Here is a 21,317-nt window from a genome sequence, read left to right on the forward strand (position 1 = left end):
ACCAACCAATTAAAATAAATTTAAGATGTATTAACCAACTGGAATGTACAGACCTGATTTAATGGAATGTGCAGACCTGATTTGGACTCTGATTTTAACAAACTATAAAAAGAGAGAAAGAGAGATGACTAAGGAAATGTGAGCACTGATTAAATATACAGTGATAATAAGGAAAAATTCTTAAGTGAATTATTGAACCTGAGGGAGTTGTAGAAATCTCCAAATTTATAGTCAGCCATCAGAATTGCAAGCATCCCCAGAGACTGTGGCTGGCATTTGAAGGAGGGCAGTCTTCTGGAAGGGCTGAGCCTGTGGAGTTTTATGCTATTTGATGGGTAGTTAATGTCAAAACTGTATTATAATACAACTACATGGGGTGGAAACGGAACAAGAGACAAAAAGATGAGTGGTTACCTGAGGCTGTCCATGTCACAGTGGAAAGTGATAGCAACAGAAAGTTTTTAGGGTGATAGAAATATTTTAAAGCTAGATTTGATGATGGTTGTACAACTCTATAAATGTACTTTAAAAATCATCAAATTGTATACTTTCAATGAGTACAATTTATGGCATGTAAATTATACCTCAATAAAGCTGTTCAAAAAAACAAAGAAAATCTAATCGATAAGTTTCCAAGACTATAGAAGGCATAAAAAGTTATAATAATCAGATATTCTTCATTCTGTATTCTCATAATGAACAACACACACTTACCAAATGCAACAATCACTGAAAAAGTGTCAAGAAATGAAGGGTTCCAACCGTCATGAGAGCATACAATTAGATGGAAGAATGCTATCACAATCAGCACTGTTAAATCAGGTTAAAAAAACGCAGGATGGATTATGTCCACATTTATAATTTTGTGAAAAAGACTTTAAAAAGAAGGAGAGGATGCTTTCATTTGGGGCAATCTGGGATTAGCCAATGCCCTTATGCCATCATTAGTTCTAGAGACTTTAAGATCAATCGTGATTCTGCCTTTTAAATGCTTTTTACTCGATAATCTTATAATCCATTACTGTAAATTATATCAAAAGAACTATCATGTATATTACATTAAAGCCTAATTTGCATTCAGCACTGGCTAAGACACTTCAAACAATAAGGAAAGAGAGAAAGGGAAGAAGTTATTGTATATGTGGGAGTCATTGTTTTTCAGTTTCCGAGCTTCCCTCTTGCTATTGTTCTTTAATTCTCCTCTTGAAGCCACCCTCCTAAAAAAGGAGTGCATGTATGAAATCTATTCACCCCACCTCCCATTCATTCACTCCCCACCCCACTATAATCTGACTTCAGTTTCAAATACAGACTGAAGCCACCATAGCAAAAGTCATTAAACCAGACATTTTCCAAATTCCTTCACTCTTCAAGCCATCTAAATAATCTTTCTCATGGACTTCAATTCTCTTCAAATTTATATAATATTCCATTTGAAATTAATGTCGTCAATGTACAATTAAATACTAATCTTCTCTATTCTGACCCACCACATCCCTACCGAACCACTTCAAACAATACTTGCCTCTATCTAGCAAACTCATCTGTTGAGTACATAGCCAAGTAAACAAGAAAAAATAATACACAAACAAAATGCTAAAAATTATACATACACATATGTATATACACATACATACATATGTGCATAAAGTTAAATTTCTTTGCTAATTCAAAAAGCTTAAGTTACTTCCTGTTGAACTCATCCTAACATACACAAAATTCTTTTCATATTCTTTTACACAAAGAAACATTTTCCATATATCTAAAGTCAGTATTTTTAAAATAGAGCCTGTATTTTCTAGTGCATTCAACCACATTTATCTATATAACCAAGGTAGAAAAGTTTAAGTTTAGTGGGTGGTTGGTGTAGGGGTGATAGCTGGGACTGGCCTTACCCATGTGGAAATAATTGCTTTCCTGGCCTAAAGCTCTTCCTATTAGGATCAAAACAAACTGATGTTATCTTAAGGACCCTTCCAATTTTTGAAAAATAAAACCTAAGTGTTCCACTGTTAGGCAGATATTATCCAGATATTGTTTATTTTGTTTAAGGACAAAATTATGGCACATTTATTTTTGTATTTAAATCAAAAGCAGAGTTACTATTATGAAGAAAATAAGGGCTTTTCAAAAGATAATTATCTCAGTATAGAAAGGTACACACAGAGTTGGTACAGACAAGGCCACCAAACTTAAACATTGTGATCTGATATTTTAAAAAAAAATCTCAGTTTGGCCCTTGGCCTTCTTTGTATGCACCAAAATTTTCATAAAACTGCTCATCGGCAGTATGAAATAATGGTACATAACACAATGAACTATTTAAAGCAGATTTAGTGACAACGATTAAAATATTCCAGCAAGAATAAAATACAAATTCAGAAGCTCAATGTTTTATGATGTGATTCTGCTATAGATTGTAAATTTGCTAAGCACCTGCCAAAATATAATGTTATTTTGATTCATGTAATTGGAGAACTGAAAAAAATATCAAGATGTTACTTAGATCAGTCTCTTGCCTCTGACAGTTCAATATTTATATCACCATATTGATGACTATTAAGAAATACATTTTTTGATTTACAGCATTTGGCTGAAAAAAAGAAAATAAAAATAAATTTAAAGAAAAGAAATACATTTTTTTCTACATGAGCAAGATAGTAAACCCACAACCACTTTGAAGCCTCTTTTAATGTTTCATCACCCTGAAAGCAATGACCAGTGGCTTCAGTTGTTTCAAACTTTCTGTTTTGTAATCAAAATTCATTTTTTTCCCACCACATTAGAGATAGGATTAGGAGTCCTTTCTATATACAGGAAGTCCTCACTTAATGTTGTCAATAGGCTCTTGGAAACTGCTACTTTAAAGAAAACGATGTATAACAAAACCATTTTTTTCATCATCAACCTTATAACAAAACGATGTTGAATTAAAGGACGTTATTGGAGGACCTGCTATATGTTGTTTCACTTAAAGTTGCAGTTTCCAAGAACCTACTGATGATATTAAGTGAGGACCTATCGTACCATGCTTGTAAAGCTTCTAAAGTATGAATCTGAAGTTGTGAGAAGTTGAATAAATTGCCCAAGGTGAAGCCAGAAAAAGAACCCAGGTGTATTGACATGTAGACCAGCATTTTTTCTAACACAGGAGGCTGGCTACTCCAGTTGGGAGGGAGATAGAATAGTAATTCTTGATTATATTAATACCATACGCTTAATCAATAGCATAAGCAACTCATATCACAAATCCTCAGAGAAATGTGATTTAAAAAAACTACCTTTTTTTTTATTATGGATGTACAAACGCTTTACATATATTGCCTTTGCCTTGCCTGAGTCAGAGCTAGAAATGTGTCCATCCCCCAGACAGTGTGCACTGCACTCATTAGGTGTGATTATACCCATCCCTTCCTCCCCTCTCCAACCTGCCTGACACCCTATGAATGTTACTTCCATATGTGCACATAAATGTTGATCAATTAGTACCAATTTGATGGTGAGCACATGTGGTGCTTGTTTCTCTATTTTTGTGATACTTTATTTAGAAGAATGGGCTCCAGCTACAACCAGGATAATACAAGAGGTAGTTCACCATTTTTTATGGCTGAGTGGTACTCCATGGTATACATATACCACATTTTATTAATCCACTTATATATTCTTGTACTATGGTACATATTGCCCACATGTATTGATGGGCACTTGGGTTGTTTCCGCATCTTTGCAATTGTGAATTGTGCTGCTATGAACATCTGAGTGCAGATGTCTTTTTTATAGAATGTCTTTTTTTTCCTTTGGGTAAATACCCAGTAGTGGGATTGCTGGATCAAATGGTAGTTCTACTTTTAGTTCTTTGAGGTATCTCCATATTACTTTCCATAGAGTTTGTACTAATTTTCAGTCCCACCAGCAGTGTATGAGTGTTCCTATCTCTCTGCACCCACATCAACATTTGTTGTTTTGGGACTTTTTGATGAAAGCCAATCTCACTGGAGTTAAGTGATATCTCATTGTGGTTTTGATTTGCATTTCTCTAATGATTAGAGATGTTGACCAATTTTTCCTGTTTGTTGGCCATTATTATTTTGTCTTCTTTTGAAAAGTTTTTGTTCATATCCTTCACCCACTTTTTAATGAGGTTGTTTGATTTTTTTCTTGTTGATTTTCCTGAGTTCTATGTAGATGCTAGTTATCAGCCCTTTATCGGACGTGTAGCATGCAAATATTTTCTCCCATTCTGCAGGTTGTCCATTCACTCTAATGATAGTTTCCTTGGCTACGCAAAAGCTTTTTAATTTGATCAGGTCCCATTTATTTATTTTTGTTGTTGCTGTGACTGCTTTTGGAATCTTCTTCATAAATTCTTGGCCTAGGCCGATGTCTATAAGAGTTTTTCCAACATTTTCTTCTGGAATTCTTACGGTTTCATGCCTTAGGTTTAAGTCTGTTATCCACCGTGAGTTGATTTTTGCGAGAGGTGAGAGGTGCGAATCCTGTTTCAGACTTCTACATGTGGCTATCCAATTTTCCCAGCACCATTTATTGAATAGGGATTATTTTCCTCAACACTACCTTTTCGTGAATCTCAAATATCTTCTTTGGAAAAAAAATGGTGATAAGAGTACTTAAAATGGAAAGTTGTTTTGATGTATAAATGAGCTGAATAATTATAATGTATCCAGAACATAAAACAGGCACTCAACAAATGTTACTTCTCTTCAACATGATACCTTTCTCTTTGATTCTACAACAAGAAAAGTTACCTGTCCCCATTAATTCTCCTTAAGTCTGAGCTATCCCCCTTTTCTTATTGTTTCTCCTAACTGGCAGTGCCTTTTGACCTCTTTCCATTCAATAATGCTTATCAATTTCTTCAAGGCTCAGTTTAAGATTTACCTCCTTTAAGAAATCTTCTGAACTAACTTAACCCTACTTTACTTATTTCTTCCTTCATTATTTAAATTACTTGTACTTTTAAACTATATACTTACTTACATCTTCTTTTGAAGCTTTGTGACTATAATTACTTCCTAAGTGCTTTGTATGTTTCTTATTTTCTTCCATAATTAGAACATAAGCTATTAATAAGCTAGAATATAAGCTAGCAAAAAGCAGGGATATTGGTCAGTTTTGTTCACTGGTAGATCAAGGCATCTAAAACAACCTCAGGAATATATAAGTGCTCAGTAGGTATCAGCTGAATGAACAGGCAGGGATTATTTCTCTTTCTACTCATGAATCTCTCCAAAATTCTAGATGTAATGATAAACACACATTTATAAAAATTTAAAATGTTTGAGTAAATGAAAATAGATATGCCTGATATTTTTAAAACTCAAAACATTCAAAAAAAAGTTAGCAAAGCCATAATAGATGAATCAACTCACTGGCTAAAGAAAGTCACTTAGCTTGTTCATTATAAGCCCTCAGTGACTCCTGGTCATTATTATAAGAAGGATATATGGTGTCAGCTAAAAAACAGAAGGTAAACGATTTAATTAAGACCTAAGGTTTGAAATCCTACCTTCCCATAGTAAAGAATTGTTAACCTTTGTTCTTTCTTCAAAATTTTGGATTAAGAAAAATTAAATGAAAAAAATACCAATTTCTGCTTTACTCTGGTCTCAAGTTATATAAAAGAACATTAGATACGTATAAAAATACATAAATTTAAGAGATTAACTTTATCTTCCACAAAGTACTTGTTTCATCTACACTTAACACCTGGAAGACATAAGACAGAATTATATATTTTGTAAAGAAATACAAAAATATTACTTTTGAACCAAGCACATTCAATAACTACTTATTGATAATGATTATTTTAAAAATTAGCCCTCCGAATGGAGAAACACATAAAAAAAAAAATATTCTACCCAGAAAAATGATCTTCTTTCCAGCTTATATAATTCAATCAAGGTACAAAGATCCAACTACTTCACATACAGGACTTTACAAAGAACATCACCATGGTTAAACATTCGATGAGATAATGGATTTGTAAAAGATCAGTATGTTTTTTTTCTATTCAGTTTTAGCCATATGTTATTCTACACACATGAAAAGATAGCCATAATAATTAGAATGAAGAAAAATCATTGCTAATTACATAATCTTGGAGGTATTAACTACAATGCTATCATTCAATTGTAGAATTAATGACAATTAAAGAGAGATAACAATGATTAGAAAACTCTGAGTAAATTACTATACATCAAAGGAGATAATATTGTATAGTTGAATGAATTGGCTCTGGAGACTGGAGTCCAAATCCTAGCTTTCCCATTTCCTATCTGTTTGACCATAGGCAAAATGTTTAACTTTTCTGAGCCTTGGCTTATCTATAAGATATGGCCATTATAATTTCCCCCTTGTGAAGCTATGATGAGGATTTAAAAAGATAATGTATCACTACTCTGGTTAAAAACTCCTATGATACAATACAACCTATAAAGTAAGTTTCAAACTATCTTACTTTCAGAGAAGAGAAAAATGTTTTCTAATCTCAAAATTTGTTAAAACATTCAAGCAGAAACATCTAATAAGTAGACAAAATGCAGCCTTAAAGCCAGAACAGAGAGAAGAAAACACATGCGAATTTCATTGTCATCACCCATCTAAATTACAAATTTAGTCAAATACTGATTTTTGTGTAATTTGAATATACCAGTTTTATTTCTGCTACATGATACTATTGTCATAAAGTTAACTATAAATTCTTGCTTAACAAAGATTTTTGCAGTATTGGGCTAGCACAATTTTAAAATGCCCTAGGAACAGATAAACTCCTTGTCACTCTCCCTTAGCATATTATAAATGTTCTAATACGATAGTCATTTCAGCTCCTGTTTTAAATAAGCCATTAATTGTTAACCTTTTAGTTCATCTCCTACCCTCAAACAGATTCTCTGCTATTGCCCTCATACTAAAACAGAGTTTAAGTTTAGCACATTCCAAGTTCAATATGGATGCTACTTAGTTCCAGACTCTATCTGAACTAAGTATTTCCATCCTCTCCCAGACTCTTTTTCACAATTATTGATGCAATTGTTCCCCCCTCCAGGGTAAGCTATTCTCACATCATATCTACTATTTCCATAGCACTTAGCCCATTATCCCCGAAAACCTATGCTACTTGTGTGTGTATAAGTAGTCAATGTTTTTGTTTTGTCTTAATTCTCTACTTCCCAAAATCAAATCATTAAATTAAAACTAATTAGTGGCCTATCATGTCACTCTGTGTTTTTTGAACTATAAAGTATTATTTTATCAACTCTAAAATATCATAGACTTATAAGAAATCTCCCAATTTAAGAAGCATTAAATTTGAAAAATAGCAGATGGTGACTATGAGTACCACTGATTAGAAGACATGTTCCATTTTCAGAGATCTTAAAATGTAAGGAAAAACATATACATCTTACCCTTCTAACCTCATTTTAGAAACTGAAAATCAGAGTGCTTAAACACATTGTCCAATATTAATACCTGTTAACCAGGTTGGTTACATGAAGCAATACCCAATAATTGGGGGAGGAATGAACCAAAAGCCAGCTATTTTAACTATTCTTTCCCTATTAAGTAAAATAAGTACATAACAAATATGTGTTGATATGCTTGATGATTATTTATAAAACTGTGCTGCATACATCATATTAACATTTCTATAACAGAAGATAAAGTTCAAAACTTCATTGCCTGCCCCATGAAAAAATATGTAGTAATTACTGAAATCTGAAATCTACTTTCAGACATAACAAGCAGATAAATATGTCTGACCTTATTACTGGGAAAATTTTCTTTTTTCAAAATGTCACTACATACTTCAGTTTGTTGAGAAAACAAAGTGTTCAATTAAGTTTTACTCCATAGACAAAATATATGTTACAAATGATATCAAAGTGATTTGCCAATATACAATTAAATCTTTAAGATTATATACCTTTCAAATGATGGCACATTTTTGCCTAAGGGGCAAATATATCAACCAATTAAATTTACAGTCGCACAGTAATACAATTCGGCTTAACTCCTTAGATATTCACTCATCCCCACTATTAAATATTTAGGTTACTGAATTATAAATATTACATTAAATAACATAGAACTTAATTCCAGAATAGGGAGTGCAAGTTTTCATCCTTAAGTATTTGCTAGTAAAAGAGAAAAAGGAACATGGCAATGTGATATTACATTCAAACTCAATATAAATATGTCTTTGTAAGGAAGTAAATAAAGAAAAAGCAGACAGAATGGTGATCAGGCTAGTAATAATTTTGAAACAGGAAATGAAATTTATTTCAGTTGACAGAAAAATCTTTTTACAAATTTACAGATGCATTTAGAAAGGTCAAAACTTTTGAAAACTAAACTAAGAATCTGCATCTTAATTGATCCTCATTAAACCAAAAGAACAGACAAAATTCTCTCCCTTCCACTCCCCATGGTAAATGTCAACATTTCTAACTGTTTTATCCTAAGAAATAAGTATGAGTTCTGTATAACATAAAATAGGAAGAAAGGAAAAGGTAATGGATTGCTTTCATTAAAAATATATATTTGTAGAAATTGTTATGAATAAAATATTTTCTTTTAAGAGTAAAAACAATTGGTAACCAAAGATTAAAAGTCCCAGCAATTTATTTTCGACCTAAGATCTGGTTCCAATATGACTATGAACAAAAATATATTTGTATATCAGGTACATTCAATATTATGTATATGAAGTATTACTCTATTTGTTAGACAAAGCATAACAGAACTCACCACATTTTATATTATAAAAATTGCAAACTATGAATTAACAATAATTATATCAAAATTCTCATCTTACCTCTCCATTTTTTAAAGTTGTGATGGTTCCTCTTGCTACACCCATTCTAAATAGTGTTTCTGTGGCCTGTGAATTAAAAAAAAAAGCAAAAATATATAATCTGTAATCTGTATTGAACTGCATATCACACCCCAAAAATATGAAAAACATCTAATACCATTATATATCCAGCAACTTTTAGAGAAGCATCAATAATGCACAATAAGAACTAAACTCCCTAAATTATATGCCAGAAATATATTTTCACAATGTTTTAATGTTATCAAGAACTCAGACTAAATTGTTTCAAAAGGTTATTTTGATATGCTGGTATTCTTCCAGGTTCAGTTGATACACAAAAATTAAATTAAAATTTAGTATTCTGATTCAATTTAGAAATTATCATTTATTCTGAATTTTAGTCTCATTATCATTTATTCATTTGAGCTCAGTTCAGTTCACTTGCCTGCTACTGAAATAAAGACATAAAATGCATTAATGAAGTAATGTCAGATATTAAATAACACCCCCAAACAGTTATAGTTTTCCATATACCAACAATGAACAATCAGAAAAAGAAATTAAGAAAACAATCCTATTTACAATAACATCAAAAAGAACAAAAATTTTAGATAAAAACTTGAACAAGGAAATGAAAGTCTGTACACCGAAAACAACAAAACACTGCTAAAAGAAGTTTAAAAAGACACAAATAAATGGAAAGATAGCTTGTGATCAAGGTTTTGAAGACTCATTGTTAAGTTGTCAATACTACCCAAAGTGACGTACAGATTCAGTGCAATCCCTACTAAAATCCTAATGACGTTTTTTGTGGAAATAGAAAAACCCATCTTAAAATTCATATGGAACCTAAGGACCCCAAATATACAAAGTAATCTTGAAAAAAGAAAAATAAAGTTGGAGGACTCATACTTTCCGATTTAAAAATTACTATAAACCTACAGTAATTAAAAAAAATTGGTATTGTCATAAAGACAGACAATGGAATACATATAAGTTAATGGAATAGAATAGAAAGACCAAAAATAAATCCTTACATATACGGCTAAATGATTTTCAACAAGGGTAATAAGACCATTCAGTGAAGGAAAGGACAATTTTTTTCAACAAATAGTGATGGGAAAACTGGGTATTCACATAGAAAAGAATGAAGTTGGACCCTCACTTTCTACTATATACAAAAAGCAACTCAAAAATGGATCAAAGACCTAAACTTATGATCTAAAACTATAAAACTCTTAGAAGAAAACATAAGGGAAAAGCTTTAAGACATTGGATTTGAAAATGGTTACTTGGATATGACACCAAAGCACAGGCAACAAAAGAAAAATAGATAATTGGACTTCAACAAAATTTAAAACTTCTGTGCATTAAAGGACTCTACCAACAAAATGAAAAGGCAATCCAAGAAGAAAATATTTGCAAATAAATCATATATCTGATGAGGAGTTAATATCCACAGTATATAAAGAACTCCTACAACTTAATAAAAACTAAACAATCCAGTTATAAATGAAAGATAAATTTACTACAATAGATTTTTACTAAACCATGTAAAATTAAATGTTGAAAGAACTATTTATAGAAATTTTTATTAAAGGAAAACATTTCTCACCAATGGTGTAGCTGTATTTACTCTTAATGATACGTATATTAACCCTATTTAATCTACTGATGTGATTTTTAACAGTACTCATGTAGGTCTGGCTAGTTACTGTATACATTTGAGGAGCAAAAGGGGGAGGGCACAGGCAATCAGTACTTGGCATAAAGTATGCAATAATTTCTCAAAAACAAATTAAATTACTTTTTTATGTCTCAAAAACCTAAGGTAATGTGATGATCAAACTCCTTTTATGTACTTTCTCCAATAGAATACCAAATTCAATCTTTTGTTCCCAGCTAAATTGATTTATTATATCAGCTCTTCCCACCAGAAACGATGTCTCATTCTAATAGCACTCTGTCAATTCAGCTATGCTTCCTTTGTTTCTATAGGAAAGCAACGGAGAATGCAACTTTCTTCTAACCTTACTAAAGAGATTGCTTTTAATTTACTTGCACCTAAACAACTACTAACAAGTGTCAAAAACAATACAATACACAACTAATTCTCAGCATTTGTAAATTTACCAATAGCAAATTCTTGATTGAAATTTCCCTTTCCTTGGGTTTTTATTACATCTAGGATGATTAATACTAAAAACATTCATTCAACATTTTCTATGTCAGTGGCATGGGGGATAAACTGTCTGCAAGATCCTTGTTTAAAAATAGGGAATCAAGAAAGACTGCTTTTAAGAACAGTACTAGATATGAGACTTAAAGGACATAAAACCTAGATGTAAAATAAATGCAAAGTTCTTGGTTGGATCCTTGTGTGCGCGTTTGTTCATCTTTGTGCGTAAATCAAAAATATCTGGAAGGACATACTCTGAGGTGATAACAGTAGTAATCTCCATGTTTAACTATGCACATATAGTGTTTGGTAATAATTTTTTAAAAAGTGAAAAAATAAAAGTGAGCTGGGAGTGGTGGCATGTGCCTATAGTCACAGCAACTTAGGAGGCTGAGGCAAGAGGATTGCTTGAGTACAGGGGTTTGAACCCAGCCTGGGCAACATAGCAAGACTCAATTTCTTAAAAAAAAAACAATTTTTATTGCACTAAAAAATAAAACCTTTAAAACAGAATTTTGGAACACTGTGAAATGTTATAAGTGTGGTATTTTGAGTAGCTCCTAAAGTGAAAATAATCAAAATTCAAAAAAGAAACTCATGTGCTTATAGTCCAATACTTTCTAATTCATTACACTAACACATACTAAGTAAAATTAACAAGAAGAAATACATACTTCATATACTGTTACTTTTAAAAATAATATGATTACAATATCTTGAAAGCATCATATTATAATACCTTTAATCAGCTAAGCATCATCTTATAGAAAGATTTCAGTGGGTTAATTTAACATGACGTTTATAAATATGAATACAAAAATGGCTGTATTTAGCAGGTATTTATTTCGTATTAGTCAAGCAACTATATTTCTAGTTATCTTATTTCCAACTATTGGACAATACTTGGATAACCTTAGGCAGGTCATTTGAACTCTCTAAGCACTGATCTTGTTGTAAAACGGTGATAGTTAACAGCAACCTGTCTGTAGATGGTCAATACAAGTGTAGTTAACATGTGAAAATGCTCTGTAAAGAGCTAGATCGACATAAAATATTTAATCCAAGGTCTAGTTGAGGATAGCACTTCTTGAGATGAACAGATGTTTGAGAAATAATAGTTTTGACTTTTCAAGTATAAAAATATGGAAGGGATTTATGAAAAGATCAAAAACAACATAGCCTTAATCACGGCTGTGAATATGAAAAACAAAACTTTATGTTTATAGCACTTTTTACTATTCTATGACTATTTCTTTATTATTCTACTTTACCAATTAAACAGGGAGGTTCTTGGACATAAATGACATCTTTTACTCATGTATTTCCAGCACCTTATACAATATATAAACAAAATTAACTAAGTAGGTGAAAGACCTGTACGCTGAAAACCATAAAACATTGATGAAAAAAACTGAAGAAGACATGAATAAATGGAAAGATATTCCACATTCACAGATTGGAAGAATTAATACTGTTAAGAAGTCCATACTTCCCACAGCTATTTACACATTTAACGCAATCCCTATCAAAATTTCAAAATCATTTTTCATAGAAATAGAAAAAACAATCCTAAAATTCATATGGAACCACACACACACACACAAAGAAAACCCAAATAGCCAAGATAATCGTAAGCAAAAAGAAAAAAGATGAAGGAATCACACTACCTGATTTCAAACTATACTGTAGAACTATAGTAATTAAAACAGCATGGTATTGGCAAAAAAAAAAAAAAAAAAAAAAAAAAAAAACAGACACATTGACCAATGGAACAGAATAAAGAGCCCAGAAATGAACTCATGCATATTTTTGTGGTCAACCAATTTTCAACAAAGGTACCAAGAATACACAATGGAAAAAGGACAGTCTCTTCAATAAATGATGGTAGGAAAACTCAATTTTCACATACAGAAGAATGAAATTGGATCCTTATCTCACACCACAAACAAAATTCAATTCAAAATGGATTAAAGACTTAAACATAAGACCTGAAACTCTAAAACTACATTAAAAAAAAATAGAGGAAAAACTACACAACAGTGGTCTGGGCAACGATTTCTTTTTTTTTTTTTTTTTGGATTTGACCCTAAAAACGCAGGCAACAAAACCAAAAATAGATATTAATACACACACACACACATACACAATGAAAGGGAGTCATTTTCAGCCTCAAAAAAGAAGGAAATTCTGTCATTTGGGAAAACATGGATGAAATTGGAGAACATTACACGAAGAGATATAACTCATACACAGAAAGACAAACACTGTGTATTTCAACTTTTATGTAGAATCTAAAACAACTGAATTCATAAAAGCAGAGAGTAAAATGGTGGTTCAGAGGTTGGAGAATGGAGGGAATGGAGAGGTTACGGTCAAAGGGTACAAAATCTCTGACAGAAAGAATTTGGGTTTTTCCTTTTTTTGAGTTATATTGAGCAGCATCGTTAGTATAGTTAATAATAGAGTACTGTATATTTCAAAATTACTAAGAGAGTAAATTTAAAATATTCTCACCACAAAAAATATTAAGTATTTGAAATGACAGATATACTAACTAGCTTAATTTTATTATTCCATATTGTATTCATAAATTATAACATCAATTTGTTCCCCATAAATTTACACAACTATAAATTGTCAATTCATAATTAAAAAAGAACAAGCATACCCAGACACATCATAAACAAAATGCTAAAATCTAAATATGAATAAAAAATCTTGAAAGTAGTAATCCCTCATGCTGAGAAATAACAGTTCACACTGCCAAACATTCTCCATGAAAGGAAGGGCATTCCTTAACATGGATCTTTTTATAAATGAAGTACTACTGACACACCACCATGCCCATTTGTTTATGTACCCTCTATAGCTGCTTCCAAACTACAAAAACAGAACTGAATACATGTAACAGAGACTATATGGCCTGCATAGCCAGAAATATTTACTATTTGGCCATTTAGAGAAAAAAGTATGCTGACCACTGATATAATTTAATACAAAAAACACCATATTTATCCAATTGAATAGATAATACTCAGGATAACCCACTGTAAATATTTACAGTATTTATTGCTGTTTACTTTTATAAACAATAACTTAATAAATATAATTTATAACTCTTGGTAATTTTTGGTAGAGTATTTTATACTATTCTATTTTCCTAATTTTTTTTACCAAGTGCATATATTACTTTTGTAACTTTTAAAATAAATTTATCAGGAACATTTGGTAATGGTGAGGTAAAGAGGTCAAGTCATTCCTCCCATAGAAAACAACGTAAAAACTGAACAAAAGTGTTGAAAACAACATTCAAAAAACAACAAAAGACAGGCAAGAACTTACTCATGAAACACTGCTACCGCACAATGTAAAAACTGTGAGTTTTGGCCTTTCTTGCCTAGCAGTGCTCACCAAACCCCCCAGCAACTCTGGAAGCAGAAAACTACACCCTTACCAAGTCTAAGAGGTTATGTGTCAAAGTTCAAAAATCAGAGCAACTGTAGACTTCACAAGGAAATTCTAGAAGCAAAAGAGTCACAGAATGATTGAGACACAGATTCTGAGTATAAATTCTGCTAAAATCCCTCACTGACTATTTAATTATGCGTACATGTAGGAAACACTCAGGGGACTGGCAAAAAGTCAGGCAAAATGTAGAAAGGGTTCTACCTCTAAAAGAAACAGTTGTTCTGTGTTTGCTACACCTTTTGCTAAGAATGTTCTGCAACTACATACAGTTCAGATGAAATAAAGCAAAAGCCTACTGGCTTGAGGTTTCAGAAGGCATAACTTACAGTTGGAAGTGCAACTGGAAATTTACAGCACAAAATATGGAATATGATGTCTAGTTTCCAAACAAAAATAACTAGACACAAAAAGAAACAATAAAGCTTTTTTAGATTAAAAAGAAAAAAAAAAGTCAATGGAAACTGACTCCAAATGGGTCCAGGTATTGCATTTCAAAAACACAGACTTCAAAACAGGTGTTACAAATATGCTCAAAAGTTATATAAAACATGTTCAAAACTTCAGGGAAATATGCTATTTAATGGATGGATAAATATGAAATCTCAACAGAAAAATGAAACTATAAAAAAAGAATCAAATGGAAATATTTGAGCTAACAAAGTACAATCACTGAAATAAAAATTCACTAGATAGGCTCAACAGAACAGTTGAGATGGCAGAGAAAAATAATCAGTGAACTGGAAGATAGATCAATAGAAATTTCCAATTTGAAGAAAGAGAGAAAAAAAAAGTCTGAGGAAAACAAAGAAAGACTCAGAGACCAGGAAAAAAGTATCAAGCAGTCCAAACAGCATGTAATTGAGACTCCAACAGAAGAAAAGGAGGCAGAAAAACCACTTGAAGAAATAATGGTGAAAAACTTCCCAAATATTGAAGAAGGAGGAAAACAAGAAAGAAGAGAGAAGGAAGGTGGAAGAAAGGAAAAGGAGGAAAAGAAGGAGACACAAGAGAAAGAATGAAAAAAGAAAAGAAAGGAGGAGGAAGAAATCAAGGAGTTCAAAGAACCCCAAGGAAGAAAAACACAAAGCAGTTCACTGATGGGCATATCATATTCAAATAACTAAAGTGGTTTTTGTCTGCAGAGTAGCTTCTGATATAGAATGGCACTTCTAGGCTGGGCACAGTAGCTCATGTCTATAATCCTAGCATTCTGGGAGGCTGAGGCAGGAGGATCCCTTGAGGTCAGGAGTTCAAGACCAACCTAAGCAAGAATGAGATCCCGTCTCTAAAATAAAAAATAAAATAACAAAACAAACAAACAATCAAAAAATAGAATGGCACTTCTTCAACGTGATAAAGGACAATTATGAAATACCTATCACTGGCCGGGTGCGGTGGCTCACGCCTATAATCCTAGCACTCTGGGAGGCCGAGGCGGGTGGATTGTTTGAGCTCAGGAGTTCAAGACCAGCCTGAGCAAGAGCGAGACCCCGTCTCTCTACTAAAAATAGAAAGAAATCATCTGGCCAACTAAAATACATATATAGAAAAAATTAGCCAGGCATGGTGGCGCATGCCTGTAGTCCAAGCTACTCGGGAGGCTGAGGCAGGAGGATCACTTAAGCCCAGGAGTTTGAGGTTGCTGTGAGCTAGGCTGACGCCATGACACTCACTCTAGCCCGGGCGACAAAGCGAGACTCTGTCTCAAAAAAAAAAAAAAGAAAGAAATACCTATCACTACTGTTCGACTTCAAGGTGAACAACTTTCTACCTAAAGTAAGGTCAAGATGGCCACTCTCACCATTTCTGTTTGATATTCTTCTGGATGCCCTACCCAATGAAATAAGACATGAAAAAGATATCAAAAAATATATATTTGAAAAGAAGCAATTAAACTTTCCAAATGTACACAGGACATGACTATGTAGGTAGGAAAATCTTAAATTTGTAAGAAAATGATCTATCTAGTCTTAATAACTTTAGCAAGGTCATAAAATAAAATGTCAATATTCAATACCCCTCAATTGTTTCCTCTATCCTGGCAAAGAATGATTGGAAAATGAATTTTTTTTAATTCCATTTACATTAGAATACAAATATATTAAATATTTACAGATAAATTTAATAAAAGAAGTACAAGATCTGAACACTAAAAATAAAAAAATAATGTTGCAAGAAATTAAAAACCTAAAATAAATGGAGAAATGCATGATGTTCATAAATGGCAAGATTCAATATTAATAAATCTCCTCCGATTGATCATAGAATCAAAGCAATACAAATCAAAATCTAACAGAGCCAGGTGAGGTGGCTCACGCCTGTAACCCTAGCACTTTCAGAGGCTGAGGCAAGAGGATCACTTGAAGCCAGAAGTTTGAGGCCAGCCTGGGCAATATAGTGAGACCCCATCCCTGCAAAAAATAAAAAATTAACTGGTTATAGTGGCATGTGTCTGCAGTCCTAGCTATTCCAGAGGCTGAACCAGGAGAACTGCTTGAGTCCAGAAATTTGAGGTTGCAGTGAGCTATGATTATACCACTGCACTCTAGACTAGATGACAGAGCAAGACACTGTCATACACACAAACACACACACACAAAAAAAAACCTAACAGGCATTCTTGTAGAAACTGACAATTTGACTACAAAATTTATATTAAAATGCAATGGATACAAAGTAGGTCAAATGTTAAAAAAGAACAAAGTTGGCAGATTTATCATTTTAAAACTTACTATAAAGCTTCAAGTAATCAAGACCGCATCATGTATTGGCATAAGGTTAGAATTCAGAAATAGACCCAACATCTTATCTATGTCCACTTGGCTTTCTACAAAGGTACCAAGGTAATTCAATGGGGAAAAAAATAGTCTTTTCAACCAATGGAACTGAAACAATTGAACTTCCAAATGGATATATGAACCTCAACCCATATCTCATCCCATACACAAAAACTAACTCAAAACAAATCGTAGACTTAAATGTTGGAGATCAAACCATAAAACTTCTGAAAGTAAACACTGGAGAAAATCTTTCTGATCTTGGGTTAGGCAAAGATATGTTACATTATGAGGGAAAAAAAGAATAAAATATTAAAGAAAAAATTCATCATTGCAAACTGTACTGCCCAAAGATGGCCATACCAAAACATATCCCAACCCACAATGCTTCCTAAGTGACATAAGCTGCACCAGCTGATGTCAAGTGGAACAGTAATGGACTATAGGGGAAACCATTTCCAAACTGCAAATTAGTGCAAAATAAATATGATTGCTGTTTTTAGGCACTACAGTTTTGAGTAACTTGTTGCACTGCAGAAGATAATTAATACATTGATAAAATGTGCCTCATCAAAATTTAAAAACTTTTTCTTCTTTGAAAAGACTCAATTAAGAAAATGAAAAAGCCACATACTCAGAGAAAATATATGCAAATATATAAGACAAAGCACTTACATTCAGAGTATATAAACAACTCTGAAATAACCCATATATTCATATATATGTGTGGGGACACACACACACACACGCACGCACGCACGTATGAATAGCCAAAAAGTCAACAAAAAGATGTTCAACATCATTAGTCTTTAGGGAAATGAAAATTAAAACCAAAATAAAGTACTGCTACACATGCACTAGAAGGGTAAAAGTAAAAACAATGACAATACCAAATGATAGTGAGAATATGGAGCTACTGGAACTTTCATACATTGCTAGTGGGAATACAAAATGGTATAGTCACTTTGGAAAACAATTTGGCAGTTTCTTATAAATGTAAACATACACTTATCATAAGGCCCAGCAATTCTATCCCTAAGTATCTACCCAAGAAAAATGAAAATATATGTCCATTTACATGAATTGTTGGGTGGAGAAAAAAGCCAAAACTATAGTGACAGAGAGCAAATTAGTGATTACTTGGGGCAAGGAAATTGACTGCAAAGGGAAAAGAGGGACATTCTAGGGAATAGAGAAATATTCTACATATTGATTGTGGTTGTAATCACATGACTATAAACATTTGCCAAAACTCATCAAACTGTAAACTTAAAACAAGTAATGTTCCATAAGTGAAAATAAAGCTGTTTTTAAAAAAGAATACACACCTGTTCCCCCCTACCCAGTCTCACCCACAAAAGTAGTTCTCAACTAATTTGTAACTTAATCCCCACTAATCATTAGGAAAAACCTGGGTACAGCCTTAATAGAAATTTTTTTTATTAAGGACAAATATGCTCTAGACACAGATTTATGTGCTTTAGACATAGATTCATAAATTCATCTTAAATTCATCTTAAGTTCATCTTAAATTCATACAAACTTCAAAAATTTACATAAACTCAGGGCAGAGGTGGAGAGTGATCAAAGCAGCAGAAAATGATCAGAAATATTAAGACAATAATAAATGTTAGATATGGATAATCCAGTAAAGACAAGAGTCTTCATATCATACTCGTAGGTAGACTGAGGATCCAAGAAAAGTAAATTGTTATGAAAACCCTGCATTCCATACAAAATTCTACACATATCACCAATTAAGAACCACTGCTCTAGTATACACTTAACTTGATAATTAAGGAAAATAAGTACTATATATAGAAAGTAGCAAGTTGACAAATGTCACTAATCTCACCTTGACTTGCAAGTGAGTGCTCTTGTACCTGTGTTTCCATCCACCATTTGTCCAAACAAAAACTTAAGAGTCATATCTGAGTCCTTCTTCTCCCTCAACAATTCATCATAGTATATATTAACTACTTAGTCATCTAAAATTCTCACTAGACTATAGGTTGAATCTCACTTATTATTATAACTCTAGCAACTATACCTAAGAAACACTCAATAAAAGTTGAATGAATGAAAGAAGTAAGATCTAATGAATAAGTAGTCGTTTAGAATATGTCAAGTAAGTATTTATTTATTGATTGTTTGGGGGCATGTGGTTTACCAAAGTGTGAACAAATATGTCCCAAACTGTATTACAGAAATTTCAAATGCTGACAGTATATTTCATTAGCCTCTTATGTTAATGAAATCAACTTGGTCTTTTTAGACATAATAAATGTCATAATCTGTTTTCATTCAGAATACAGGAAATATGAATTACATATGGAGACAATGGACCTTAGCAGTGGTTTTAAGGTTATGAAGAATGTTAATTCTGTTTAGAAATGTGGGTTGGTAAGTTATCCAGGAATTTAAATGATAAGCAGATGGCCTGTTTCCAAATTCAGAGTAGTCATCTGGCTCTAAAGAAGAGTGTACTTTTGTTAATATATGTTCTGTCATGTTCTATCCAATGTGACATGATGTAATAACATACTATGTTATGTTCTGCTTTTCTTCTTTTAACATAATAAAACTTAACAAAAGAAATGCATGAGATTTTTTCACCCACAATGCTATCTTCTTACACTTAAAGTCAAAACAAACAATGATAACAACCAAAAAAAAAAAAAAAAAAAAAACCCACACAAATGCTGAGATTTAGAGTTAGGTTTCAATCCTGATCAAAATAAAATAGAATTGGGTCACTATTCCTATCAGAACTGAGTTTTCTCAACCATTTAATGGGGATAATATCAAATATTTTAATAATTTGGAGTCTTTTTAACTTTAAATTTGAGAGTGGGAAATAAAGAATTATATCTAAATTTGATCTTTCATTTAACTATCATAGTTTAGCATATGTAGTAAATAATTGTTGGATGACTATACAACATCCCTCTCCCTTCCTCCTCTTCCTTCCTCTATTCTAACAAAAGGCTGATTTTGTTTAGATAATTCACCTTCTCTTACAAGGATATTGGCTTAATTAAATCAATAATAGTAATCCCATTCCTCTCATGTGTTTTTTTTCGAATAGGCATATAATGCCTGAAATAAGAAATAAAGAAGGTCATTCCATAATAATAAAAGGGTCAATTTATAAAGACAACATAAAAAGGTTACATGTGCATGTGTCTAAAAACAGGGCTTCAAAATGCATGAATCAAAAATTGGTAAGACAAAGACGACAAATCCATAGCTATAGTTATAGAATTCAATATTCCTCTACAATAACTGATAGAAAAAGTAGAGAGAAAATCAGTAAAGATATAGCCTGGAAGAATACCCATCAACTTGACCTAATGATGTTTACAGAGCACTGCATTACACAAAAGCAGAATAAATATTCTTTTCAAATCCACACAAAACATTTCCCCAGATAAACTATAATCTGGAGAAAAAAAGAAGGCTCAAATTATCATTTTCAGGAATGAAGTGACATAACTACAAATTCTTCAGAAATTAATAGGACAATAGAGTCTATTATGAATAATTTTATGCCGATTAATTTTACAACTTAAATGAAATGGACAAATTGCTTAGGAAACACAAACCACCAAAGCTCTCACAAGAAGAAATACATAACCTAAATAGCCGTATGTCTATAAAAAGAAACTGAAATAGTAATAAAATACCCTCTGAAAGAAAACTCCAGGTCCATATGGCTTCACTGGTAAATTCTACCAAAAATTTAAGGAAAAAATTATTCTAATTCTATAAAACTCTTCTAGGAATTTGAAAAGAAGGAAATACTATTTAATTCATTCTGCAAGGGCAGTGTTACCCAGAGAGCAAAACCAAATGAAGACATTACAGGAAAACTATACACCAATATGTACATAGGCATAAATGTTCTTAAAAAAATTGAGCAGATTGAATCCAACAATATACAAAAAGAATAATATATCAAGTGGGTTTATTCTAGGATACAAGGCCAAACATCAAGCAATGTAATTCACCATATTAAACTAAAAAAAGAAAAACTGTATCATCATCTCTATAGGTA

General features: G+C 32.2%; 1 protein-coding gene across 3 annotated transcripts in view; it reads right to left on the bottom strand.

The window, feature by feature from the left end:
* Positions 1–21,317, bottom strand: part of TMEM135 (transmembrane protein 135) — a 207,813-nt gene that overhangs the window by 121,733 nt on the left and 64,763 nt on the right. For 2 of the 3 annotated variants that reach the window (XM_069469095.1, XM_069469097.1), the window contains one exon: positions 8,837–8,902. The exons of the other annotated variant lie outside the window; for it this stretch is intronic. In XM_069469095.1, coding sequence (XP_069325196.1) covers positions 8,837–8,902 — 66 coding nt within the window. The remainder of the gene's footprint in view (positions 1–8,836; positions 8,903–21,317) is intronic. 3 annotated transcript variants of the gene reach the window in all.

This window comes from Eulemur rufifrons, chromosome 6 (assembly GCF_041146395.1).
Source record: "Eulemur rufifrons isolate Redbay chromosome 6, OSU_ERuf_1, whole genome shotgun sequence".
In the NCBI taxonomy this organism is placed as follows: domain Eukaryota; kingdom Metazoa; phylum Chordata; class Mammalia; order Primates; family Lemuridae; genus Eulemur; species Eulemur rufifrons.